General features: G+C 44.2%; 2 protein-coding genes across 7 annotated transcripts; one reads left to right on the forward strand and one right to left on the reverse strand.

Annotated features, from left to right (window-relative positions):
* Positions 1–2,185: 2,185 nt before the first annotated feature.
* On the reverse strand, positions 2,186–20,339 carry CFAP210 (cilia and flagella associated protein 210). 4 transcript variants are annotated; one of them, XM_088656126.1, is made up of 9 exons: positions 20,208–20,339; positions 17,731–17,942; positions 14,697–14,870; positions 12,474–12,667; positions 10,500–10,656; positions 9,660–9,799; positions 7,823–8,015; positions 7,145–7,309; positions 2,186–3,698 (listed from the first exon to the last, which is right to left on the reverse strand). In XM_088656126.1, the coding sequence occupies exons 1-9, from the start codon at positions 20,287–20,289 to the stop codon at positions 3,360–3,362; spliced, it is 1,656 nt and encodes a 551-aa protein (XP_088512252.1). In that variant the 5' UTR covers positions 20,290–20,339; the 3' UTR covers positions 2,186–3,359. The 4 variants fall into 4 exon arrangements, with proteins under 4 accessions (XP_088512252.1, XP_034968991.3, XP_088512186.1 ...); XM_035113100.3 differs by having other exon boundaries at positions 17,731–17,945; XM_088656060.1 differs by having other exon boundaries at positions 20,202–20,339.
* On the forward strand, positions 20,251–26,079 carry PHOSPHO2 (phosphatase, orphan 2). 3 transcript variants are annotated; one of them, XR_015946697.1, is made up of 3 exons: positions 20,251–20,471; positions 21,769–21,899; positions 23,527–26,079. XR_015946697.1 is itself a non-coding variant. In XM_088656195.1 (2 exons), exon 2 carries the CDS (start codon positions 23,548–23,550, stop codon positions 24,268–24,270), a length of 723 nt encoding a protein of 240 aa, XP_088512321.1. In that variant the 5' UTR covers positions 21,763–21,899; positions 23,527–23,547; the 3' UTR covers positions 24,271–26,079. The 3 variants fall into 3 exon arrangements, 1 of the variants encoding a protein (XP_088512321.1); XR_015946701.1 differs by having other exon boundaries at positions 20,437–20,485; XM_088656195.1 differs by lacking the exon at positions 20,251–20,471 and having other exon boundaries at positions 21,763–21,899.
* Positions 26,080–26,523: the final 444 nt, after the last annotated feature.

The following is a 26,523-nucleotide window of genomic DNA, read 5'->3' on the forward strand; positions in this document are numbered from 1 at the left end:
ATCCCAGCCTTTGTGGAGAGGTGTACCCCAGCTTCAGCATCAAGATTTTCCATGGGCTCTTTGCTGTTGAACTGGTTGGCCTTGTGGCAGCTGCTAATAAATAGAACTCTGAAGCTAAGCTACTATCTTTGAGTGACATCACTAAAACCACAAACTAATGTATCCCTTTATACCAGGGGAGGTCCCCAGTAGGTAGATCCCCCTACCTTGCCTGTAGGTGGCCTGATATTGTGCCTTACTGAGAGGCATGCAACTAACAAGTTACCTACATGCAGTGCAAATACTACCGTAGATGCCTAAAATTGACCAGCGCTTATTGATTCTAATACAAAATCTATACGCTTCCAATACCTGTCAGGTCAAACTCAACACCAAAGGTCACCTTTCATCAGACATCCCAAACTCGAAAGGGGTAAAACAAGGGTGTATTCTTGCCCCCTTTCTATTTAATTTATTTTTATCAGACTTGCCAGATCACCTCCAAAAAATAGAATCACATGCCCCTAAAATTAATCAGAAACCAGTTCCTCTCTTATTATACGCAGACGATGCTGTCCTACTATCATTAACGAGCTTGGGTCTGAAACGTCTTATATCTTCTCTGATCCTTTACTGCGAATGTAACAAACTCTCTATAAATTATGAGAAGACAAAAATTTTGATCTTCTCGAATGTTTGGAAATTAGAGAAATGGAAAATAAGAGGGCAAGAAATCCAACAAGTGAAAATCTATAGGTATCTGGGAATCTTATTCCAGAGCAATTTAGGGTGGGCAAATCATCGCACAAATGCCATAAAACAGGCAAAGTGCACCTCATCAGCAGTTGCCCGTTTTTATTATTATCAGAAAGGTAATCAATTTATTCCTGCGGCCAATCAGATATTTCAAGCAAAAGTGCAATCCCAGATATTCTATGGAATCCCGCTATGGGTCCAAGCATATAACAGTGATTTAAAAAAGATTCACTCCAGCTTTCTGAGACGTATTCTTGGACTCCCAACTGTGATCAAATATGAAACAATGTGTGCAGAAATAGGCATACACACAATGGAATATTGGGCCTGGACCACCTCAATAAAATACTGGTTATGCTGCCATTTTCGCTGCCCCCCATCAAGTCTGCTTGCTGATTTGCTCAAAGACTCCTATAAATCAAGATGGTATCAGTACCTTGAAAAAAAGATTGAATCTTTAGGCATCGAGCTGGAGCCCCTGTAAATTCTAACGAGCAATACATTTTCCATAATATCCTAACTAGACTAAAGGATGTCGAGAGACAAAATATTATGGTAGCTGTAAACAAAATTTGCTCCCCCATATTCTATGATTTAAGTATCTTAGATAGCAAAGCCAATTACGTCACTAAATTAATAATCCCAGCCCAACGTAGGGCTTTTATGCTGGCCCGTTTGAATGTTTTTCCCTCGGCATTTGTCAGGGGAAGATACCAACACATACCTAGAAACAAGAGATTCTGCAGATGTTCTATGAATGTCCCGGACACTGTAGAGCATATTCTCTTTCATTGCCCATTGTACAGTACGCTCCGTCAACGCGTGCTCTCCCCTCTTTTGGGTGGTCTGGAACCCCAGCAAGGTGAAAGTGTGGGATTCTGCCTATCTGACGCTGACCAAAGGGTAACGGCGGGGGTAGCCGAGTTTTTGGTAGCAGTCCTCCAAGGAGCAGGTTAACAAGGAAAACCACTGATTCTACATGTATATATATATATATATATATATATATATATATATATATATATATATATATATATGTATGTATGTAGCCAACTGCTGCCTTTTTATATATATTTCAAGGCTTTTATATGTTATTTTCTCTTTTATGGTTTTATTTGCATAATGCCTAATAAAGGTTTGATAAGGGAAGTGAAGCCTAAAATTCCAATGCCAGTTGTATAGCTGCACCCACCTTGTACAAGCAATTCCCAAACCTGAAAGGAAAACTTATTTTGTGTGCATATCTCCTTTGCAGCACCAGGGGTATGACACTAATTGGGATAGGGGGATCCCATTTAAACTGGCCTTAAGCAGCGAACCACGCTAAGGTTAAGTAGCTCTGAGTCTGGTCAGTACCTGGATGGGAAAAACCATTTTGGGATCCCATTTTTATTGCATTTAGCTCCCTGGAGGAAAGGCACGACAGAAATGTAATAAATAAATGCTGCAGTTTGTTTTTATTTTATTTATTCATTTTTGGTAAAGAGGATTCCAAAGCATTTCTATAAACAGTCTTGCTTTATAAAAGTCAACACTGAAGAATATTCTTCCCTGGGCACTATGTCAACTCCAAAACTGCAAAATGTTGTCATAACAAAGCTTTTATTACAAGTAAACAGTGCATTGCTGGAAATTATCCTTTACTACGTTGTAAGCCATCTCACACTTAAACTATTGTTTCTTTTCACTGTTCATCAAAGAGGCACTTATACTGAGGTCTTAGTTATCTGTTGATTAAAATATTGCTTAAAGGCTAGATGATGATTGATCAAGAAGGGGTGACAGAAGTTCTATAGGTACATAGTCCATGACTTATACTAAGGGTCAAACTATTCCTACTTTTGTAGAAAACTAGCCACTGCTCAACTTCCTTTTAATCTTTCAAGTTGATGGCACTTCCCAATCTGACACGCAAAGCAGCGAGGGGCAGTTGAAAGGGAACAACAGAAGGCAGCCGGAGAGATGCTGTCTACCTGTTCCATTTATTCTGCAGCCCTAACTACTTTAGATTCCGTCTGGCCCAAGATGTGGTTTCCCAGTCAAGGGGGTGAGGGAAAGGATAAGCACCTCTGTTCCCAACTAGTTACTTCCTTGCATATGGCTCCCTACTTTGAGTGCCACAGTCCCTCCATTGCATGATGTTTCTCTCTTTCACAAATAACCAGTGCAATGGAGGGTAGGTGGGTTCTAACTTTGATTGGGATCAGGGAGTGGCATGCTGGCTATTGAAAGAAAAATAGCCATGGGTGGAATTTTGGCTATCAAGAGGCAAATACTTGGCTAGTTAATGCTTTTAGCCTAAAAAGTTTAAACGGAAGAGGTACAGCAAATAGTTTGTTCTCGAAGTGTGTGTTATTTTTGGTGTTCATACAGGTAGCAGAAACTTAAGGAATAAAGGACTAGAAATTCCTGAAATAAAATTGAATCGAAAGGTGTGAATGGCTTTTTTGGAACTTCTAAATGCTACACATCATTAGAATTTTTTTAATTTTCAAAGTTATACATAAAAATATTTGGATGGTTGCAACCTTTATTAAGGCATCTTAAACTTGCTAATTTTCTACTACAATTTGGGGTTATTTAAGAATGCATTACTTTCACTGTAGCATTCGGAAGGGTTCTCCTTACCATGAAAAACCTAGCCGACCCTTAGTGTGCCCATATTCAAATTCATTTAACCATTTCATTTCTTGAGCTGTGTCACCTATAAACGGCAGCTTAGTAGGCTGCTTCTCACATGGCTGTTCGTTTTCTCCAAAAACTGGTCTGTTTATACCTCGGTCACCTTCATGGAGTGCTTTGTAAAGAGGGTAAAGATTCCGAGTAGTCTTGGATTGCTCATCAATGACTTTCTTTGCATACTTCTGGAATTCCTGCTCCTTGAATAATAAAATGCGTTCTTTTTGTCTGACATAGTCTGCCTCCACTTGTTTCTCATGATCTTCTTTTAACCTTTTTTCAACCTGCAATGGAAGGGAGGAGGGAAATCTTAAGTATATCCAACAATAATTTTATAATATACTAGCTGACCCGGCCACGCGTTGCTGTGGTTCTTTCCTGTGACACCCCCCCCACCCTGTCACGATCCATGACGTATCCTGCCCCTCCTCCCTCCACCCCGGCTCATCCCTGTGTTTCGGTAGGATACCCTTCCCTCTGTTGTCCTTGGGGAGTGTTGGCCCCTCCCCCCTGTATTTCCATACCTTGGCCCCCACCCTTCGAAAAGGAACTGTTAGGTTCTGGATTCTATTTCCCAGCATGCACTTTTGTCTGAACCCTCTGTTGTTCCTGGGGAGTGTTGGCCCCTACCCCCGGTATCTTCCTACATTGGCCCCCATCATTGGAGAAGGAGTTGTCAGTTTCTGGGTTCTATTTCCCAGTATTTACTTTTGTCTGAGCCCTCTGTTGTCCCCTCCCCCCTGTATCTCCATACATTGGCCCCTGCGAACGAATCGTGAACATTTCTATATATTTAGATTAAGGATAGGGGATGATGATGTGCCCTGGGACCCAGATAACTACTTAAAGAATCCCAACCCGGGTGTGTGTGTGTGTGTCAAATAGCGATGCCCCATAGCCCCGTAGCAACAGACAGGCCCAGACAGAAGGAGGGGGGTCATATGGGCCACTTGGGGCGGGCCTCCGAATCTAAAGGGGGCCTCGGTCAGCATATTCACAATCAGTAAAATGATAAAAGTAACAAAAGGGTTAAAAACAGGGCCACATTATCTACCTGGCCCGGGCCCTGTAAGGGCCTGGCAATAAAAGGTGCGTTCTGAAGTACCCGAGTTTTTCAGTTCCATAAAAAACCCAGGAAGTTGCAAGGGGAAGGTAGGGGATTGTAAATGGGGTGGTTATCTACCCCCCCACCCTATGTCAGCCCATGACCTATTTGGGCTCCTCCTCCCACCCAGGGCTCCATTTGGGATAGTATTTAATGGGCTGTAGACCTGAGGCCTAGTATGTAAAATGGAACCAAGGCCTCCTGTTTTACAGGATCTCGTGGCAGAGGCGGGGTTTGTGGGTGTGGTGTGTTGTTGTGGCTTATCCCTGTGACTGGCCCCATGTGTCCCGATCCATGATCTATTCAGTTTGTCCCGTCCCCCTCCATGACCGGCGTATCTCAGGACGTTTTTAAGGATGGTATTTATTTTTGTCTTGTGGATTTTGGGGGGGGGGTTTAGTGGTGCTAAATTGTAAAGTAAAAACCCCTTGCCGTGCCCCCAAGTGTGTTGATGTGGGTTATCTACCCCCCCACCCTACGTCAGCCCATGACCTATTTGGGCTCCTCCTCCCCCCACCTCCCACCCAGGGCTCCATTTGGGATAGTATTTAATGGGCTGTAGACCTGAGGCCTAGTATGTAAAATGGAGCAAAGGCCTCCTGTTTTATAGGATCTCGTGGCAGAGGCGGGGTTTGTGGGTGTGGTGTGTTGTTATGGCTTATCCCTGTGACTGGCCCCATGTGTCCCGATCCATGATCTATTCAGTTTGTCCCCCCCCCCATGACCGGTGTGGTAGTGTTGCTAAATGGTAAAGTAAAAACCCCTTGCCGTGCAGGGGCCTACATAAATCAAAGGCTGTGCTGTGTCCTGTGCCCCCCCCCCCAGGCAGGCCCCGACCTCCACTTGGCAATGTTGGTTTTTTGGTGGGGTTTTTTTGGGGGGGGGGTTAGTGGTGCTAAATGGTAAAGTAAAAACCCCTTGCCATGCCCCCAAGTGCGTTGTTGTGGGTTCCCCCCCCCCCGGGCCTGTCAGGGGCCCACATTAAACAAAGGCGTAGTGGTTGGTCTGATAATGGCCGCCTTGGTGTTCCAGTTGCTTGGTTGATGATGATGTCATTTGGTTTGTGGGTGTGAGTTAGATTTCACAGGAAGGGAGGGGGTGGAGGAGGGTATTACGCCACTTGAGCGTGCTGTTTGAGTTGGTGGAAAAGCATTTCTGTACCTGCGCAGGTGTGTGATTTGAGGGATTTTTGCCCCCAACAACGCTCTAGGAGTGGCCTGGATCGTTGTGTCAAAATTTCAGGACGATCGGTCAAGCGGTTACGGAGAAAAGTGTCAAACACAGTTTCACGATTTTTACATTTTTATATATATAGATTAAAACTGAAACTATAAAGTTATAGATGTCCTGATTCCCTCAATAATAATAATAATAATAATAAGCACACGACTAAAGCACTAGATGGTATTGTGTGGGTGCAATCCTTGTTCTATGAAGTCAATAAACATTGTGAGTGGGACACAAGTACAACATTAACTACTGAATGTAAAATTCAGCATGCTGAGAATCCCAGTTTAATCAAGTGATTAAACTAAGCTTTAAGTATCTGTAATGGCATTTGTCTATTTTCTTCCCTCCTTGCACTCACGCGGTCTCTTTCATTCATTGCCACTGTTGTTTGCCACTTGGGAACAGGGAACCTGTCAATTTTTGTCTATTTAAATACAGTGGTACGCTTCGGGTTACAGACTCTGCTAACCTAGAAATAGTATCTCGGGTTAAGAACTTTGCTTTAGGATGAGAACAGAAATCGCACGGCGGCAGCAGGAGGCCCCATTAGCTAAAGTGGTACCTCAAGTTAAGAACAGTTTCAGGTTAAGAACGGACCTCCAGAACGAATTAAATTCTTAACCCGAGGTACCACTGTATTTAAAATATCACCTACACTTTCAAAACATGGAAGATCCCCCTCATCTGATTTTGGGACATTCCCCCCTTCCTCTGGCAATGCCCCAGAAACCTACACTGTGCAGGACCCCTATAACCCTCTGGAATGGCATGCAGAGGAGGGAGAGAGAGACAAGAGACGGAAAAAGGAAGGAAGGAAGGAAGGAAGGAAGGAAGGAAGGAAGGAAGAATACTTCTGTGAGTTTTCTGCTCATGATATTCAGGATCCAAGCCTCTGTTTACTACACTACAGTGATGATGTTCCCGGTTTTGATTTCTGACAGGACGCAAGGTTTCTTTCTCTAAGGCAGGTAGGTAGCCGTGTTGGTCTGAGTCAAAGCAAAATAAAAAAATTCCTTCAGTAGCACCTTAAAGACCAACTAAGTTTTTATTTTGGTATGAGCTTTCGTGTGCATGCACACTTCTTCAGAAGCATGCACTTCTTCTTCAGATACTTCTTCTTCAGTATCTGAAGAAGTGTGCATGCACACGAAAGCTCATACCAAAATAAAAACTTAGTTGGTCTTTAAGGTGCTACTGAAGGAATTTTTTTCTCTAAGGCGTTTGTCATCTGGAGACAGAGGAAGCCTGTCTCTGGGACCATCCATTTGCAGGTCCAGAGGGCAGTTTTCTCACTCAAGATTGCCCTCTCAAGCACTGGACAGAAATGTACAAGTCATATTCCATTTCCCCCCTTTTTAAAGAAGAATACTTTGCAAACTTAATGCCCATACTTACTATCTGCATGACATGGGTTTCTTGCAATTTTAAGTTTGCACAATGATTTCTATGTTTCTTGTCTTTCTCCAGTTCTTGGTAAATCCGATCTGCTTCTATTTGTCCACGAAGTATTTCTTGAGCCTCTAGTCTGTCCTGTTTTGCTTTCTCTTCTTTCCTTTTAATCTATAACAACAAAATCCAGTTCTTATCATGTGGTAGTGAAGCCTAACATCTGATGACTCTCTAACCTGCTAGTAACATTAAGAGTTACATATATGCAATTTTGATATTCTGGGCATCCAACTTTTAAATACTTTTATGTGTAAGCCAGTCCCACTATTTTAACGGAACTTGCCTTCATGAAAGCTGCTCAGAAACACAGCGCCATTGTAAAAGAAGTCTATTTTTTTAGACTAAAGGTTGCATCCAACACTGTCCACTTACAAACTGAACTTCTGCTCTCTCAATGCAACTTCACCTTTCTCTCCCTCCCTTGTGTCCTCCCACATACCCTCAAAATCTGCTCTACATGGCTGGGGGATCCTCTGAAGCCTATTATGGGGTGCACGGGGGAAGAGGTAAAAGTGAAATCCAGTTGTGCAAGCAGAATTCTGCTGACCCAATGCTGGATTCCATTCCAACTAATAAATAAGAAATGGTAAAACAGAAAAGCGTGTTTAATTTTATTTTTCTTACCACATTCATTCTGTGCTCTTTGATGGATTTTAGTTCAGCATTGTTCTTTTCTTCTTTTTCTTTGCGTTCTCTCTCCAGCTGCGCGTCCGTCTCTGCAATGTCCCTAGCGATACGCTCATCTTCATCATCAGCCTCCTTTTTCATATAAGCCAGGAGGCGGCTAGTAATGTTGTCTCTGTGCGCCTCCATTAACCTGCAATGGTTCAGCCATAAGTGCCAGAGTTTCATCAACTGCGTGCTGTGAGGGGAGGCCTGGAGCATGCCTTGATTAAACTACCAAATTGGATAAAACCACACTCCTCTATGCCAATCAGAGGAAGGACTGGTGCTCTGTATCTCTACCCATACATGACATCTGGTGCCAGACAGGTGGAGAGCTGGCTGCCAAGGAGCAATCAGGAGCCTTAAAATGCTCCCAGTTGTTCCTCGGTGAGGGAGGCTTGCTGTCAGCAATCTTCAGCTGCTTGGTGGTGACAGGAAGCCTAACGCTTGTAAACTGCCCTGTGATCCTCAGGGGAAGGGCAGAATGGAAAGTTAATACAAGCAAAAGCTGATTTACACGCGTCCAATTGGCGCACGACTGTGCACACGCACATCGCAGCTAACCGGATGTGGTCGGAAAAGGAGGAGGGCTTATGTGCACTCTGCCATTGTGTGTGATGGCCCAGAATGCAAATTGGGAGTTGCCTTTAAATACATACATACATACATACATACATACATACATACATACATACTGTATGTACTACAGTGTTTCCTACCTGTTGATGCCTACCCAAAATCGGCTTATGGTCAACATCAATCAGCTGACTAGTGCTTACAGTCAGCCCACTGGGGCCAGATGTACTATGGAGTTGGTGCTTGCCTGAAGTGGGCTTCGCAAGCTAGCTGGAATCTCAACTTGCAGCAAGCCCCAAACACAGTTTGCTGTAAGTGCAAGTATCTCTTTGACGGGCCGGCTTGAATTGAAGCTAGTAACAGAAGAATATTTCTCTGCGGTTGCACTTCAAGCGGCCCCTGCAAAGGAATTCTAGTTTGCTTGGAGTCACTTGTGACGTCGGGTGATTGACACCTGTCAGAATGGCCCACAGTACATCACCGAGGTAACTATCTGGCCCACTGGCTGCATGCTATTTCCCATATGTGCCTTAGAGTTTCTCTGTATAATATTAATCTCTTACAGTATATTGATTCCTAGGCAGGTCTGCGGGCACATTTGTTTGTTTGATTGATTTGTATCCTGCCCTTACACCCAGGGCAGCAGGCACGGCAGTCTAAAAAAGTTTTAAAACGTTGTCTCAAATCAGTGATCTCAAGGTTGGGAGATTGCTTGGCAGCACCATGTATGCTGCCTTGGGTTCTGTGATGGAAGAAAGGCAGGATGCAAATGTTATCAGTCAAATAAGATAAAATAAAATAAGATAAGATAAAATAAGATAATAAAATAAAATAGTTCGCAGCAGAGTAAAACTGAATTGAGAGTCCTTGGTCCCACAGGGCAGGATTCAACAAACATGTCCTGTTAGCAGAGGCCAACCAAGCACCTCTATTAGTGCAACAGGATTCCCCACACCCACCCACCCCCGGTTCCCCTGAAATTGGCTTTGTTGGGACCAAGAAGAACCCCCAGAAGAATATGATGGGGAAGAGGGGGGATTGTTCATCAAGCAAGCGGAAACGCTGGCACTGACGCAAGAATTGTCGCAGTGTTACTTTCCTTTCATAGTATCTCTGTGTGCGAGATGGGGTCTCTACCATAATAACTCATAATGCAAGAAAACTGTGCCTTGTTTTATTTGGGTAATGTGTTTCCATTTCCCGCTCACATTCTGCCTACCTGTGCATTTCATCTTCTTTTGCTTTTGTCAGCTTAGCCATAGCTCGCTTTGCTTTATAATGTGCTCGGACTTTATCATCCTCTTCCTCTTCTTTTTGCTTCTCGATAGCCTTGAGAGTCACCTGGTCAGCAACATGTGCCTTTAAACAACAACAACAACAACCAAAAACCTCAGAATGTGTGTTTTGTTTACCGCATCCCTAACAACCACTCTCTAAGCAGCCCCTCTCCTGACCTTTGAACTAAAGGCTCCCCTACAAAGTCATATCTGAAAAGCAATGACACAAGCTCTTGGCCTAAGCACCAGAAACCAACTTCCCCTCCGTTTTGTCATAAGCAAGCCTGTGAGTAATTTGACTGGTCATTTGTCCAAGTTAAGCACCAACTCAAAGTCCCTATGGAATGGAAACGGAAATGCGTTTTTTCAGATCCCAAGTTCCATACATTTGTCTACTAAAGGTAAAGGGTAAAGGGACCCCTGACCATTAGGTCCTGTCGTGACCGACTCTGGGGTTGCGCGCTCATCTCGCATTATTGGCCGAGGGAGCCGGCGTATAGCTTCCAGGTCATGTGGCCAGCATGACAAAGCTGCTTCTGGAGAACCAGAGCAGCACATGGAAACGCCGTTTACCTTCCCGCTGTAGCGGTTCCTATTTATCTACTTGCATTTTGACGTGCTTTCGAACTGCTAGGTTGGCAGGAGCTGGGACCGAGCAACGGGAGCTCACCCCGTCACAGGGATTCGAACCGCCGACCTTCTGATCAGCAAGCCCTAGGCTCAGTGGTTTAACCACAGCGCCACCTGGGCGCCACATTTGTCTACTAGCTCCCATTTAATACCTGATGCTCCTTTCTACGCCTGAGTTTGTCTTCATGCTCCTCCTGCTCTTTCTGCAGCACTTCCTGTTGATTTAGCCGGACCTGCTCCTGAATCTCTGCCCTTTCCCTTTTGTCTTCCAGCCTCCTTAGTGCTGCTAGACGTTCATGCTCTTTTATCCTAAAACATAGAAAAGATTTGTCAGTGAGCCATGTCTAAAGTTCCTCTACAATTGGCAGAAGTTCTGGATGCTCAAGAAGACTGGTACAGATGGATCGCGGTTATTCGCAGGCCTTCTTTTTTCTCTATCTCTAAAGGTGTACCCCCACTTTTCAATCAAATTATCTCCAATACAATTTTTAAAACATTAAAACAGTTCAGAAAATGAAAATTCCTACAGGTGCCCTTGCTCCTCAGGCTGATAAGCAGAGGCTAGGGTAGCCTTCCTCTCAATTATTATTATATTTTTATTGAATTTATATACCGCCCTATACCTGGGGGTCTCAGGGCAGTTCACAGAATAAAATCAAGATATAAAACCACAAGAAACCTAATAAAAATAAAAACAACAACCCAATAGCCCCCCTTCCCACCACCACCACAACAAAATTTAAAAGGGCATAGGATGCAAATTGGATCAATCAAAGGCCTGGTTAAAAAGGAATATTTTTGCCTGGCGCCTTAAGGTATATAATGAAGGTGCCGGGCAAACTTCCCTGGAGAGAGCATTCTACAGACGGGGAGCCACTGCAGAGAAGGCCTGTTCTCATGTTGCCACCCTCTGGACCTCTCGAGGAGGTACACGAAGGAGAGCCTCGGAAGATGATCTCAGGGTCTGGTAGGTTCATATGGAAAGAGGCGGTCCTTGAGGTATTGCGGTCCTTAGCCATTTAATTCTGAACTCTCAGATCAACTTGCAGTTGGAGCTGAGTATTCTTTCATTTAAGGAGGGGGGGGGAGGAACCAGGCAGAGGGCCTTATCGGTGGTGGCGCCCGCCATGTGGAACGCCCTCCTATCAGATGTCAAAGAAATAAACAACTATCTGACTTTTAGAAGATATCTGAGGGCAGCCCTGTTTAGGGAGGTTTTTAATATTTGATGTTTTATTCTGTTTTTAATCTGTTGGGAGCCTCCCAGAGTGACTGGGGAAACCCAGCTGGATGGGCGGGGTATCAATAATAAATTATCATCATCATCATCATCATCATCTGGCCAATGGTTGAGGCCAGGCTGGCCTTCAACTTGCCACTTGTATTCTTCCTAAGAGAGAGGAGATGCAGCATCCCTGTGAAGGTCCTTATTCTGTTGACTAGCGGCAGAGGCCTCTCCCTCACTTCCGGAGTCCCAGGGCAAATAGTACTTGGAGTACAATTTCCTCCCAGTAGTGAGAGGGAGTAAGGAGTTACAGCTGCTAATTCAGAACATGGTCCAATATGGTGTTTTGGTTTTTTAAATCACCGTCTCTCTTTCATATTTATCTGCCCAGGCACTAATGCAGCAGTAGTTGTCAAAATCAAGCACCGCAGACCATTGGTCCATCTAACTTAGGACTGTCTACACCAGGGTTTCCCAAACTTGGGTCTCCAGCTGTTTTGGGGGGACTACAACTCCCATCATCCCTAGCTAGCAAGACCAGTGGTCAGGGATGATGGGAATTATAGTCCAAAAACTGCTGGGGACCCACGTTTGGGGAACCCTGGTCTACTTGGAGTGGTGGCAGCAGCTCTCTCCAGGATTTTAGGCACGGTTGTCTCTGGAGATGCCAGGGATTGAACCTGGGAGCTTCCGCACGCAAAACATACGCTACGGCCCTTCCCCAAACACTATTGGAAGAATAACAGTGAACACGTGGGGTTTCCTGCCCCATCCCCCATCAAATGTTAAAACAGATCAGTTTCTATGTTGTTGCTTTATGGGGCAAATGTGCTTACGCCAGAAATGACACATTTATTTTATTCTGTGGGCTTGAAAAAAGAGCTCTGCTAATTATATTTACTGTTCCAGATGATCCTTGCTGAGTTGCACTCTCTTCCTATGGTTCTCTCTGATCTTTTCCTCCTCTTTTCGTATGGCTTTTTGGCGTTCACGTTCTACTTCTTCATCTTTGCAGCGGTACAGGTTTTCTTTTACCTTTTTAAATTCAATCTGAGCATCTCTTTCTTTTATGCATTCGGTAAGCAAGAGGGCTCTCTGCAAAATAAAATTGCAACGTTTGATAGGGATTCTTTTTATTGCTTTATTTAAACAACAAACAATATTTTAAAACAAGAAACGATGCACCAGTGATGTATTATGCAAATGACGTTTCCCCTTAACAACAGTGGCTGATAATTTCTAATGGGTTAAGAGTGAGAACTCTGAAAGTTAAGTTACATGATACTTAATAACATGTGTTGGTTTACTGTATATTGTCTTGTGCTTTGTTATTCCAATATATTATAAACAAATTCAATCTATATGTGTAAAAATGTAAACTGGGCATGTGTGTTTGTATCCAATGTTCAACGAAACCACTTGACCGATTGCATTCAAATTTGGACACAAAGTCAAATGTGACTACGAGAGCAAGCCCATACCATTTGCGTAGACAGATGTCGCACCTGGGCCAGGTAAAACCCTAAAAACCACATGTTCCAGAACTGACAATTCAGACAAAAGTGCATGCTGGGAGCATAGGAGAGGTTGCAAAACAGCGCCCTCTAGCGACGGCTACACTGGTACTGCACGTAGGAAAGCTTCCCTCTACACAGCATCTCAGCTCAGCTTTGCAGACTGGGCCGAGTGGAGCTGGGGGCTCACATGGGTGGGGGATGGGGGGAGGAGGGGTGGGATAGGTCATGGGTCAGGACAGGGTGGGGCCAATCACAGGGATGAGCCGGGGGTGGGGGGTGGGGGGAGGAGGGGCTGGGATGGGTCATGGGTCGGGACAGGGGGGGGGGAGTCACAGGGATGCGCCTGTGTAAACAGAACACACGTAAAACAGGGGGTCTCTGAAGGTGAGGGGAGTCTGAAGGGGGAATCTGAGGCTCCATTTAACAGACTGAGCCACAGCAATGCGTGGCAGGACCAGCTAGTTACTCTATAAAATGATCATGAGGTTGTCTTCCTTTTCTAACTCTGACCATGTTTCTCGATTTTATCATATTTACAACCTCCCATATTTTGATTACCTAGTTCTCTGCTGATAGGAGTTTTTTCTTCTTTTCACTTAGGAGCTAATAGTTATACAAGCAACAGTGAATAAATTTATGACCATTTCTCCATTGTCTGTTAAAATGCGATCTTTCACATACCCAAACAATATTGGGTATGTGGGTTCATTAGAAATGTATACCCTGCTATAACATCAATTTCTTTTACATATTTCAATCCAAAGAATCTTCGTTTTGGGACAAGTCCAAAAAATATAATACATATCTGCACTTGTTGCTTTACATAGCCAGCATATATTGCTTGTTGTCCTAGATATATGGTTCAATCTTACTAGTGGAAAGTATCATTGAGATATAGGTTTAAATGTTATATAATTAGAGAAGTTTGCCAACTCATAAGGTTAGGGGGGGATGGGACCCATGAGCCTAAGTCACTTGGTTCATGCCACAAAGATATAGGGATTGGAGCCAACAGGGGAAAGCAGGTTGCTCTGATCTCTGGGTAGAGGCAAAGAGCTGGGTGCTGGCTCTGCTTGCTTCATCAAACAAGTTGACGGAGGAAAGCAAGTTTCTTTCAACTGGGGAAGGTCAAATAAACAGGATGCTATCTCAGAGTCCCCGTACCAGTGTTTCTTCAATAGCCTCGGAACCCACTCCTGTCTGGGGCCTATACACATTAAGATGAGGTGGGGGGTGGCAGCGATTCTTGGACAGTTTGGGATGTGACTGGCCCGCTTTGCAAAGAAAGGCATAAGCTGGTTCTCATGGCCTCACACAGAGCTATTACCCTCTTCCAATGTTAATGATCTGTGTCAATGAAACCAGTTTTTCAAATTTGTTAAGAGGGCTACCTGATAGCAGGTTTTTTATTGATGGGAATGCTACCCCCCCCCCCATTGCTTACTGTCTAATTAGACAATGTTTCCCCAGCTCCTCTCGGCTTCTTCTGATCCCAAGCAAAGCTTATTAACAGCCATTTTGATTGTGCCTATTTCCCTCATTTAATACAGCTCCTATGTTGGAACATATCCCCCACATTAAAGTGAAATAATAATAATAAATGTTACATGGAAGTCTTTCACTCTCTCATTCTGGTAGTACTGATAGAGTTTGGATTCTTCCACTGCCTCTTTTCGCTTCTGTGCTTCATACTTTGCTTCTTCCAGGTCAATTTTTCTTTTTTCTTCCTCATCCCTCTCCTGACGTTCTTTCTTGGCTACCAGTTTTGCCTGTGCCATACCCTGCAATGCAATATTTCATTCATTCATTCAATATTGTTGCAATCTGTCTGTCTCAAGCAAAAATGAAGTCCACCTCTGGGGATGAAGTCAAACTGATGTGTTAGCAGCACCAAAGTGACCTCCTTGGGGCACAAGCCTGGGCAGTGTGTATAGAGGTCTTGTGCTGCCCAGACAACAAGATCCCGCCCCCCGTTCAGCCTAGCTGATCTGGTCCAAAGAAAAAGAATCATACAAGGCGCCAACCATCTTAGGGACTCCACTCCAGCTTTGTGCAGGGTTTACTTCTTAGCCTTTTCTTCTCCTGAAGATATCCCATAAGGCAGTAGAGGTTTAGGATCAGTTTTTTCCTTCTCCTAGATGGGCTACCTTCCCAGGTTAACAAGCCTCATCTGTCCTCATGTCCCTCTATAGCACATATAGAAACTGCCTTCTTGACAATTGGACCCACTATGAGTCTCATCCATTCAATCTGCCAGAGCCTGTCTTTGCACACCCTAACTAACTCACCTAGGGTTTGAGACCCATCGGCTACCCACACCTGGTTTATCCAGCCAGTTGAAGCCGCTGCTGCCACAGGTGAGCTGAGGGCAGGGGTGGGGACCAAAGGTGGATAAACAATCCCAGAAGGAGTATGAGGCATACCCCAGCAGAGGTACTACCCCTCCCCATAACCCTATGCACCCAACTTCCTTGCATGATGCATTGTAATGAAGTACTCAACTAAGGCATTTAGTCTAGAGTAGTAAACAGGCATTTGTTCATTTATAAACTACTAACTACTAACATTTTTTTTACATATAACCCACTGCTCTGGCACACGCATGCTGCACATTATGACACCAAGCAAGGCACCCAATGTTGCTGATACAATCTCCGGGGAAATGCTTATATTTTCCCAGTCCTTGAATCACAGCATTTATAAAAAGAGTTTGTAATCATTTATGTAAACACTGCCAACAGTACCCTTTTGCCTGTGTTAAGAAAAGCTGAAATTTCTACAAAAATATTCCTCCACCCTGCAAGCAAGGCATGGGCTGCTTTTCCACTTGTAGCTCTATGGGCCCGTGTGTTCCAAAAGAAACCTGAAGTCCTGCCACTCACCACCTGTTCCAGGGCGGGGCCTGATGGGCTCTATGAAGGACTGCTGCCACCGCTGTTTAAATTGCTGTTATTTCTTACCTATGTCATTTTAAACTGTATTAATGCTGTATTCTTATTTTAAGATTTTGATTTATGTGGAAATTGTTTTTCATTTGGTTGTGTATTTTTTGATGTGGTTTATATATTGTTTGTGACTTTTGTAATTGTGTAAATCTTGTCATGTTGTAAGCCGCCTTGGGCATTGTTTTTAACTGTGGAAAGGCGGCATACAAATTTAAAATGATGATGATGATGATGATGATGTTGGGGATCAGAATGTTGTTGTTTAAACTAGCATCAATGACACTAATACTCAGCAGAATGAGCAGCAGAGAGCAAGGATCTGCCATCACCAGCCACTGCTGTTTTCAGCCTCCCCTTCACAGAGGCTTGTCCTGTGAGGAACAGGACTATCTGATCTGAGGATGACGGTACTGGGTGTCTATGAGCCATGAGCCTACCTGCTATGATGCCACAAAGTGTTGGCAGATTTCATTTAGGCTCCAGGAGATGAAGGCCCCACCCAGTAAGGTCAACAACTTCTGGCTGCATTGCAGTCACTTCCAGGTAGGTTGGGTTGCCAGGCTATTTCTCAGGAGCCACCAACAAACAAACGATGATCAGCCTATATCCATCCAATCTGTTAATTTTAAAAAACTTGTACCTTTAAGTTCATGGCGCCTGAGTATGTGTCTTTTCTTTGATCCCCGCCATATCCCATTTCCCTATTTTGTCATTTTTTTTTAGTCTGCAAACCTGAGGGCAGGGGCTGTGTTATTTTTATCAATTTGTAAGCTCCTCTGGGAGCTTTTCTGGTTGAGGAGTGGGGCCTATACATGTAAATAGTGCTCAACTGTCTGCATAGTAAATCAGTGTTATTTTTTATCTATTGCAATATGAGTTGACCTGAAAAATTCATGGTTGAGGTGAGTTCTGAACCCAGGATTTCCCAGCTCACACTATAAAATTATCAATATCATCATTATTATTTATTAAATCATCTGAAGATCACGGGGAGATTTACAACATAAAAATACAAAATGAGAACACAAGATACCTAAATAAAAAACAAAATCAAACCAACAACCCCACCACCCCCTGCAACTAACATATTTAAAAGGCCATAGAATGTTTAATCGGTCAAATGCCTGGTTATAAAGAAACATTTTTGGCTGGCACCTAAAGATAAATAATGAATGTGCCAGGCAAGCCACCCTGGGGAGAGCATTCCACAAAGGGGAACCACTGCAGAAAAGGAACATTCTTGTGTTGACACCCTCCAGACCTTTCAAGGAGAAGACATATGAAGAAGGACCCCAGAAGATGATTTCAGGGTCCAGGTAGGTTCATATGGAGAGAGGTGCCCCTTGAGGCATTGAGGTCCTAAACCATTTAAGGCTTTACAGCAAATTGAATTGGGCCAGGAAACTGATTGTCAGCCAGTACAGTAGGGGCCAGGATTGTTGTTATATGCTCAATCCATCTTCCCCCGGTGAGCAACCTGGCTGCCAAATTCTGCACCAGCTGAAATTTCTGAACCGTCTTCAGAGGCAGCCCCATGTAAATCATGTTGCAGTAATTTATTGCTGATAAACACACATATTCTGATTTTACTGAAACTCTTTTGACTGACCAACCCAATAGTAAGAAAAAGGATAGAAATACAACCAGGACTGTCATAAACATTCCACAGGCACTGAAATGTATGTGTGTCACTTACTGCAATAGTGTTATGCCAGTTTTTCACAAGTGCTTGAGACTTTAAGTGCAGATCTTTTCGCTCCTTCCTTTCAGCACGAATCCGGGCTGCTTCTCTTGCTGGGGCAGTGAGGCTATCGTGAATCCTCTCCCATTCTTTTTTGGGGAGTATAGTTATTTGGCGAAGATCTACTCCCACCGGAAGAAATATTCCCTCCACAACATCATCTTCATCTGCTAGATATGAAAAAAAGTTTTCTGTCAAATGCCGCTTACAACTCTTTCACCTTCTGGGCTAAACGATCATGCTTTTATACCAGGTTGAGATAGCAACCCTGAGCACACTGTATGATGGAGACATCTTCACACTGCAACCCTAAAAACATGTTCCTTCTCTGGTTTCAGCAAGAATGCTCCCATGTAAACGTTCATAGGATTAAAACCTTATAGGTCTGCTGAGATGCTTGAGAACACTTCAGAGGTCAGGGGGACTTATTCCCAGCAGAGGCGTCTTTCTCATAGGGCTTAGTGGTGCGTTGCGCCAGGGCGCCAGCCTCTCAGGGGTGCCCCAGCAAGTGGAGAAACTGTGCGGCTTTGCCGGCAGCCTCCCCTTTCCCTGCATGCCCACTAGCTGTGCCCCACCAACCATAAGGCTGACGGGCATGCAGCTTCACTCCCAAGCCTCCTCAGGAGGAGAGCGATCCTCGTAGAGGCTTGGGATGGAAGCTGCGCCCTGCCAACCATATGGCTGACAGGCACGCAGCTTCCCTCCCAAGCCTCTACGGGGATTGCTCTTCTCCCAAGGCTTGGGAGGGGTGCAACTTCACTTCCAAACCTCTGCGAGGATTAATCTCCTCCCGAGGAGGCTTGGGAGGGGCGCAACTTCACTCCCAAGCCTCTGTGGGCTGCATGGGGGAGTTTCCCACCCCCCATGGCTGGCAGTGCGCAGCTACAGCCACCCCAACATGATCCAAGGTAATTTGGGGACGCTGGGCGGATTTTTGCACCCTGACGCCACATCTGCTGAAGACGGCCCTGATTCCCAAATAAATGACTACGGACAGGATTTGTCAAAATATTGGGGCCATTGGGTACATTTTGTATTTTGGGAGGGTGCCATGGGCACCACCCTCTCTGGCAGCTTTTATTTGCCCTTCTCCAGCTCAATCATTCCTGCTACTTTCCCACCAGGGGGTTCGAAGAGAGCTACCCTCTCCTCCTCATGACGGGGTTTGTGGGTGCTCAGAGGCTTCACAGCCACCAAGGAAGTAGGTCCCCAATGGTGTCACTATGCCTACAGCTGTCACACCAGTGACCCCAGCAATATAAGATTCAGCCTTAGTGATTCCTCATAGTGGAATAACCACAACATCGATGACATTTCCCAGGGGCCATTGGCTATGTGAAGGAAATTAAGACCTGAAAACAGAAGTGGCAAAAGGTCCCTATCTAGTATTCTGTTATGAGGCGCTAGAAAACTGTTTAGGAAATAAGGTACAGTATTTAAGATTTTCCCAGACACCCCACCTTAAGCCTATCTCAGTTAAGGCCACATCAATGAAAATGCTGATAGCAGGGAAGCAGGGCAAAAATGAAATGTTTAGAATATAAGCCACAGTTCCTCTGAGGATAGGGAAGACCCCATCTGGAGTAAGTTGTTGTTGTTTAGTCGTTTAGTCGTGTCCGACTCTTCGTGACCCCATGGACCAGAGCACGCCAGGCACTCCTGTCTTCCACTGCCTCCCGCAGTTTGGTCAAACTCATGTTTGTGGCTTCGAGAACACTGTCCAACCATCTCATCCTCTGTCGTCCCCTTCTCCTTGTGCCCTCCATCTTTCCTAACATCAGGTAGCAGCACCCAAATGACATGTAAGTGTCATTTTCCTGCTAACTACAGCTTTTAAATTCAAACAGCAAAGCTGAAATCTCCATCTTCAGGGGCAGCCTCATTCATTCATTCGATTTGTATCCCACCCCTTCGCCTGAAGATCTCGGAGCAGTTCACAGCATAAAAATCCAAGATAAAAAAAACCCAACACAAAATACATCATAAAATAAAAATTCCTTCAATTAAAAATTGTTTTCAACACTGCACTCTAAAAAAGCTCCATGCATACCGTGTTGCAGCCATCTCTTGCTGACAAACCCACCGATTCTGATTTCACTGAATCTCTTTTGACTGACCAACAACCCAGCATCTGAAGAAGTGCGCATGCACACGAAAGCTCATACCAAAATAAAAACTTAGTTGGTCTTTAAGGTGCTACTGAAGGAATTTTTTAATTTTGTTTCAACAACCCAGCAGTAAGATAAAGGATAGAAAGACAACAGAGGAAAAATCGCCCCCCCACCGCCCCGCATTTTGCCAAGGCGAAGGCGTCGACCCTCATGAGGAGGAGGCTCAACTGGCAGCGGGTCCAGGCGCATCAACCGGGACCGCCCGGCCGCCCTTCTCCTCGGACACCCAAGCAGCGCCTCCTTCCCCTCACACACACGCACGCATGGCTTGGCGCTCCTGCCCTCGGCGCTTCCTGACGAGCTCGGCCTGGCGGGCGGCGGCGGCGGCGGCGGAGCCCTTCATGGCGGGAGGCGACCGGCCGCGTCCGCCGCCGACGCGCGACGACGCGACTCGGGGCCTTAGCTCGTGTGCGGTGGTTGCCAGGCAACGGCGGGAGGGAAGTGACGCGACGTCCTGAGGCGGAGGCGGCGCGAGAGTTGTCCGGGCGCCACTCACGTGACCCGGCTTCGAAGGAGACGTTGCAGGTCAGTGCGGCCGGGTGAGCGGAGTCGCTGCTGCTGCTGAAGCGGCGGCCGCGGTTGTTGTTGTTTGCTGTTGCAGCTATTTACCCCCCCTCCTCCTCCGCGCGCGTGCGCGGCGGCCCCTCCCGCCGCTCAGCCGGTCCCTCCGCCTAGTCCTCCGTGCTTCCGCCGGGCTCCGGCCCGCAGGCGGCCCCAAGCCGTAGGAAGACGACCCGGGTTGGGTGGATGTGGGGTGGCGGGGTGGGGAGGGGAGGGGAAAGGACGGGGAAAGGGTCTCCTCCCCGCAGGCTTTCCCCCCTTTGCCGTGTGTGTGGGACTCTGATGATGGCTGCGATTAAGACGCTTGCTTGGCGCTCGTTTGCCCAGTTATTATAGAGAGGCGGAAGGGGCCCCGAGGGTCATCTAGCCCAACCCCCTGCATTGCAGGAATCTCCAGCCAAGCATCCAACGTCTGCTTAAAAAAAACCCTCCAAGGAAGTAGAGTCTGCTTCACTGTCCGAACAGCTCTTACTGTCAGAAAGTTATTCCTGATGTCCTAATCAATGCCGGATTTACATATAAGCTAAACAAGCTATAGCTTTGGGCCCCACTCTCTTGGGCATAGCTGCCAAGTTTTCCCTTTTCTTGCGAGGAAGCCTATTCAGCATAAGGGAAAATCCCTTTAAAAAAGGGATAACTTGGCAGCTATGCTCTTGGGGGGCCAAAAAAATTTAAAGGAAAAAAAACCAATTGGATGCACATTTACAAAATATAAGATAAAAACCAAATGAAATAAAACCTACATACAGCAACAGTGGAAAATGGCTTTAGAAACCTATTAGGTCCATAAATTACCATATATCATATATTCAACATAAAAAACAGCGACCATTTGTTGTTGACAAAGGACAGCTGGACATATAAAGGGCCCCATTACCTTCAGTAGCTTAGGGCCTCATCAAACCTAAATCCAGCCCTGGTCCTAATGTTATTATTTTCATTTACTTATTAAAATTGTATATCACCCTGTAATGGCAGTTCTCCTTTCTTTGTAATTTGAAGCCATTGGTTTGGGGGTCCTACCCACTGGAGAAAACCATCTCCTTCTGTCTTGCATGTGACAGCCCTTGAGATAGTTGGAGGTGGCTGTCCTATCTCCTCTCTTCTTATCCAGCTTGCACATACCCAACTCCCTCAACCGTTCCTCACAAGACTTGGTTTCCAGAACCTGATCCTCTCGGTTGCCCTTCTCTGCACACGTTCCAGCTTGTCAACGTCCTTCTGAATTTCCTTGTCTCTTCTTTCCTCTCTTTCTAACTAGATCTGTGGCGGCAGCGATGGAAAGCTTCAGACAGCAGCTTGCTTGGGCACTGCTGGGAGGGAGCTGAATAGTGGAGCAGCTTACCAGACTGTTTCTGTCGCCTACTGTTTCTTCCTTCCCCTCAGGACAAGGTAAATACTGTAGTGTTCTAATGTTGAGCACTGACCCAAACTGTCTGCTGCTTAGGAAGAGCAGGGCTGCCAGCTGAATGAAGAACTGTGCATGCCAGAGGCCTGTCAACTGCTTGCCCTCACAGTGAAATGTTTATCCCTAAATGCAAGTATCATTTGCTGCAGAGATTGCAAGGTGTTCAGGGGGCTGAGGATGTTTACATGCAGTTTATGTTGATAAACAGGGAATGGGAAGTGAGGTTAAATCGCCTCCCTGTTCGTTGCCTGTGTTCAGTACTTTTCTTTGGCTTAAAAAAAAAAGGTGCCACTACTCATCTCTTAATAAAAGTCCTGCGCATGTGAGCACACAATGATTGCAAAAAATGACTCCATATAGGTGAACACTGTCACTTAAAACCCTCTACCTGTGTCTAAAGAACGCAAAAGCAGTTCAGAGTCGAGTGTGGATCATCTTACTTTATGCAATTGTATGAATGCATATTTATTTTCTTGATCTGTTTTTGTCTTGCACTGTCTCCAAATTATTCATGTTCAACCAAGCAGTGCTTTATAATGGTTCTACTGGGATGAAGAGCAAGATTCTAAGCAACTTGGCTCAAAGATTCAAAGATAACTACTACTGACAATGTGTTTAGAATTGCAGCCCGATAATCTTTCAATGAAAACGGAAGCATCGCCAAAATTCTGCTTTGTGTTTATGTACTAAGTCAATAGCTGGCACAATATTTATGTGTGTGTTTATATTTATACCCTGCTTTTAAGCCAAAATTGACTCCCAAAGTGGCTTCCAATTAAGTACAATATAATTAATGACATGTTGGTATGGGAGGTGCTCTTCTTCCAGCTCCTGGCATTTGATGTCATAATCCCGTCTAAAAGCAGCCCTTCTGATCCACTACTAGGGTCTTCTGACACTTAGATATACAATTTGTGTAATTCTGTCATTATTACATTACTGTATGTTATTTTGTCTAAATAGAAAAAGACGTTAGCATCACATTCTTAGTGTTGGAATTGTACTGGTGAGTTCTGGGTTCAAATCCTCAGTCTTCCCTGAAGCTCACTTGCTCATTATAGCCATTATCTCTAAGCCTACTCTATCTCACAGGTTATTGTGATGATAAAATAGGAGGGAGAAGAGTATGTCGCCTTGAGCTCCTTAGAGATAGACTAGGATGCTAATGCAAGTAGTCTTGTCTCTCTTTATGTACAGCTATTGCAAAGGGATCTGCATTCATATTGGGGGAAACTGCTTTTTGTCCCACACCCTCCAATGAATTCAGATTTCAAACATCAGTGTCAGCTAGTGAGTACCATTGTGTTGCTCTGCTATTAGATTATCTACCTTTTGTGATGTACACGTGGCATTGCAACATGCATGTGTGCATCTTTGTGTGTGTCCACTTCAGGTCACACACATTTGCATATTCCAAATGGGTTTCATATCATAGGATATTGTAGATTGCAATACTTTCAAAAGCACGCTTAAATTACTGCCATACACAACCTGATTTCTGAATAAGAGACAATATTTTTTCCAGCATAATTGCATTTCTAAGATCATGGTCAAACTATAATATAATACAGTAATAGCATACTTAAGCAAATAATTCTTTCTCATTTCCAGGTTTATATTTATCCAACAACAATGAAGGCTCTTCTGGTTTTTGATTTTGACCATACAGTTGTAGATGAAAACAGTGATACTTGGATTGTGAAATGTGCACCAGCTTCCAAGCTTCCTGATGAAATAAAAAATTCCTATCGAAAAGGATACTGGACAGAATATATGGGCAGAGTCTTCAGATACCTGGGGGACATTGGCATAAGAGAAGATGAGATGAAAAGAGCTATGACAGCAATCCCTTTTACTGCAGGAATGAAAGAGCTGCTAGATTTTATTGGCAAGCACAAAGACTTTTTTGACTGCATAATTATATCGGATTCCAATGCAATATTTATTGATTGGATTTTAAAAGCCGCTGATGTATCTCAAGTATTTGATGAAGTGTTTACAAATCCCGCAAGTTTCAATGACTGTGGCTCTCTCACTGTGCAGAATTGTCACGCTCATGATTGTGCAAAGTGTCCTATAAACCTCTGCAAGAGAAAAGTCTTGGAAGAATTTTTAGGACATTTAAAGCCCAAGGTGAAATACTCACAAGTGATATATATAGGTGATGGTGGGAATGACCTGTGCCCAGTAATGTGTTTAAAAAAAAGTGATGTTGTTATGCCAAGACAAGGGTATATGTTGGAGAGCTTGATTTCTCAGTTGTCTCAGAATCTTGTTCCCTTGGAGGCATCGGTTGTCGTCTGGTCATCTGGATTTGAGATACTGGCCTACTTAGAAGTACTTACAAAAGGATAGAACTAATGAATACTGGGAAATGGGTGGTGCTCTCTGAATCTTCTCACAGCAGAATCGTTTCTTTATGAATGTTAGGGGGGGGAAACACTTTGTTTATGCTACTTTGATTCATTGTCTTCCCTTGTGCAAACTCGGTGGGGTGGGGGTTCCTGAGAAAGGAGGGAAATTCATCAAAAAAAAAGAAGCAGATACCGAAGGTTGCAGTGCTATAGACACTTACCAGCAAGTCCCGTTGAACTCTAGAGGGCTTACTTCTGAGTAGACATGTACAGGATTGCACTGGAAGGCGTCGTTAAATGTAGTTGTCATGCAATAGCTATGTTACATGAGATAAGCTGCCGGTAGGGTATGTTTTATGAGATATAGAAAGTGTCTCCCTCTAATTATCTGATGGAGAGGAGAAATGCAGCAAGAGCTATAGCTAACGTTGCACTATGGTACCCTGGTGGCACGTTCAGCAACAGCTATCCATTTAAGATGATATGATAGGTATCCCTATGAGCTAACTATTAAAAGATTGTCAATATCATGTGGGATGCGGCTTTGGCTTTTGGTCTTGTGAACATCCCTCACCTGGAGCCCCTTGGAACCATTATAATTCAGCTGCTATTTGCAAGAAACGTAAAACTTCCACACTGTATGTGAGTAACAAGCCATTTCTGTATAACCTTCTGATGCTCTTTCTTGGGGGAGAGTTGCTTCCCTTAGCCACAAAATCAGCCTAGAAACGGGGGCTAATTTTGTTGCACCATTTCTCCACGCATCTCGTCCCAATGTGGCTCTCTTACATTATTTAGCAAACAGCAGGCATAATTCAGTATCAATCACTAATCACAAAGTGAAAGTCGGTGGCATGTGTTGGCAGCATTAACAAGGAATAAATGTGGGCAACACTTGAAGGTTGCTTCGTGTTGTCCGACTTCACGTGCCCATGCAGTGTCTGCTTTAACTGCATATGCCCTGTGAAGAAATTAAAAGAGATGATGGAATGATAAAATGTACTCCTCGTAACAGGTAAAAAGGTGCTTCGTATAAATGCAGCCTTCCATGTTTGCTTGGAATTAATTCTTGCTAATTTCAATAGGATTTACTTCCATGTATGTGTGCATAGGATTGCAGCCTTAAAGCAAGTCAGTTTTGCTAAAATGAGTGTCCTGTGTATGATAATGTTGGAAAGGAGAATGCATCAATCCGATTTTGATGCATCTTAATGAAAGTCCCTGTTACTGAGACACCATGTTGTGTACCTCTTTGTAATACATCTGAGGATATTACCCAGGAGTTTGTGGTCCATCTTCCTATGGCATTTTATTAGCATTAGAATGGTGTGTCTGAAATGAAGGGTTTGAAAAGTGGCATATGTTGATGAACAGTATTGTGTTGACCCTTTTACCCTATTGTGAAAGGTGATTGTGTTAAAATGTTTTGCTTAAAATGTGGAATTTTTTTTTAGATAAATTGGTTTTCCTTCCAGTTTTTGAAAGCATACACAAAGAGTAAAGAGCATAACTTGGTAGGCTTCCAGATTCTAGCAATTTGGTGGCAAACTTCCCTTTGAAGAGTTTACTTAGCAATCTGCTAAAATTCAAATACTGAGATACAGTGATCAGTGGATTTCCTTGAAGATCCATTTCTTGCCCAGTTGTTATTTTGTCTGCATACAATGTGCCTGCTGCAATTTTTGGAGTATGTATATTCTTTAAAAAATAAGAAAGATATAAATTTAATTTATCCTGTTTGTAGTTTTGTATTTAAGGATCCATGCTTATATAAAGAATACTTAATTAAATATTTTATTAAGCAACTACATTACAGTTTGAGGTCTTTTGCTTTAATGTAAAATCTTGCTGCAGTGGAAATAAACAGAAGCAACCTGCATTTGTATAAACAGATCTGATATTACAGAGATACTCAAAGAGATTGTTGCACGTATGTAGGTTTTATTTTATTTGTTTTTTTTAATCTTATATTTTGGAAATGTACAATCAGGTTTTTTTTTCTTCCTTTAAATTCCTTTTTAAAATTTGGGGCCCCCCAAGAGTCAGCTTGTTTAGCGTATACGTCAATCCGGCACTGCCACACTCCCCTCAAGCCCCCTCTATCTATAGCAAGCCCCACTGCTCCCAAGTCAGCTGGGAAACCTGAGGCAGAAGCTATTAAAAGGGCCTCGTTGCCTTCAGCCTCCCGGGAGCAGCGGGTGGGGACGACCTTGGGGGGCGGAGGGAGAGGCAGCCGAGGCACCAAAATAGGAGC

Source organism: Zootoca vivipara, chromosome 1 (genome assembly GCF_965207765.1).
Source record: "Zootoca vivipara chromosome 1, rZooViv2.hap1.1, whole genome shotgun sequence".
In the NCBI taxonomy this organism is placed as follows: domain Eukaryota; kingdom Metazoa; phylum Chordata; class Lepidosauria; order Squamata; family Lacertidae; genus Zootoca; species Zootoca vivipara.

What these genes read in the sequence shown, in the direction of transcription:
- CFAP210 (XM_088656031.1), bottom strand. Translation starts at nt 20,289, where the DNA reads ATGAAGGGCTCCGCCGCCGCCGCCGCCGCCCGCCAGGCCGAGCTCGTC. An exon ending in ACTGGCATAACACTATTGCA is followed by an intron (nt 14,871 to 17,730) that starts GTAAGTGACACA and finishes ATTGCATTGCAG; the next exon opens with GGTATGGCACAGGCAAAACT. An exon ending in AGCAAGGATCATCTGGAACA is followed by an intron (nt 10,657 to 12,473) that starts GTAAATATAATT and finishes TCTATGTTTTAG; the next exon opens with GATAAAAGAGCATGAACGTC.
- PHOSPHO2 (XM_088656195.1), top strand. Translation starts at nt 23,548, where the DNA reads ATGAAGGCTCTTCTGGTTTTTGATTTTGACCATACAGTTGTAGATGAA.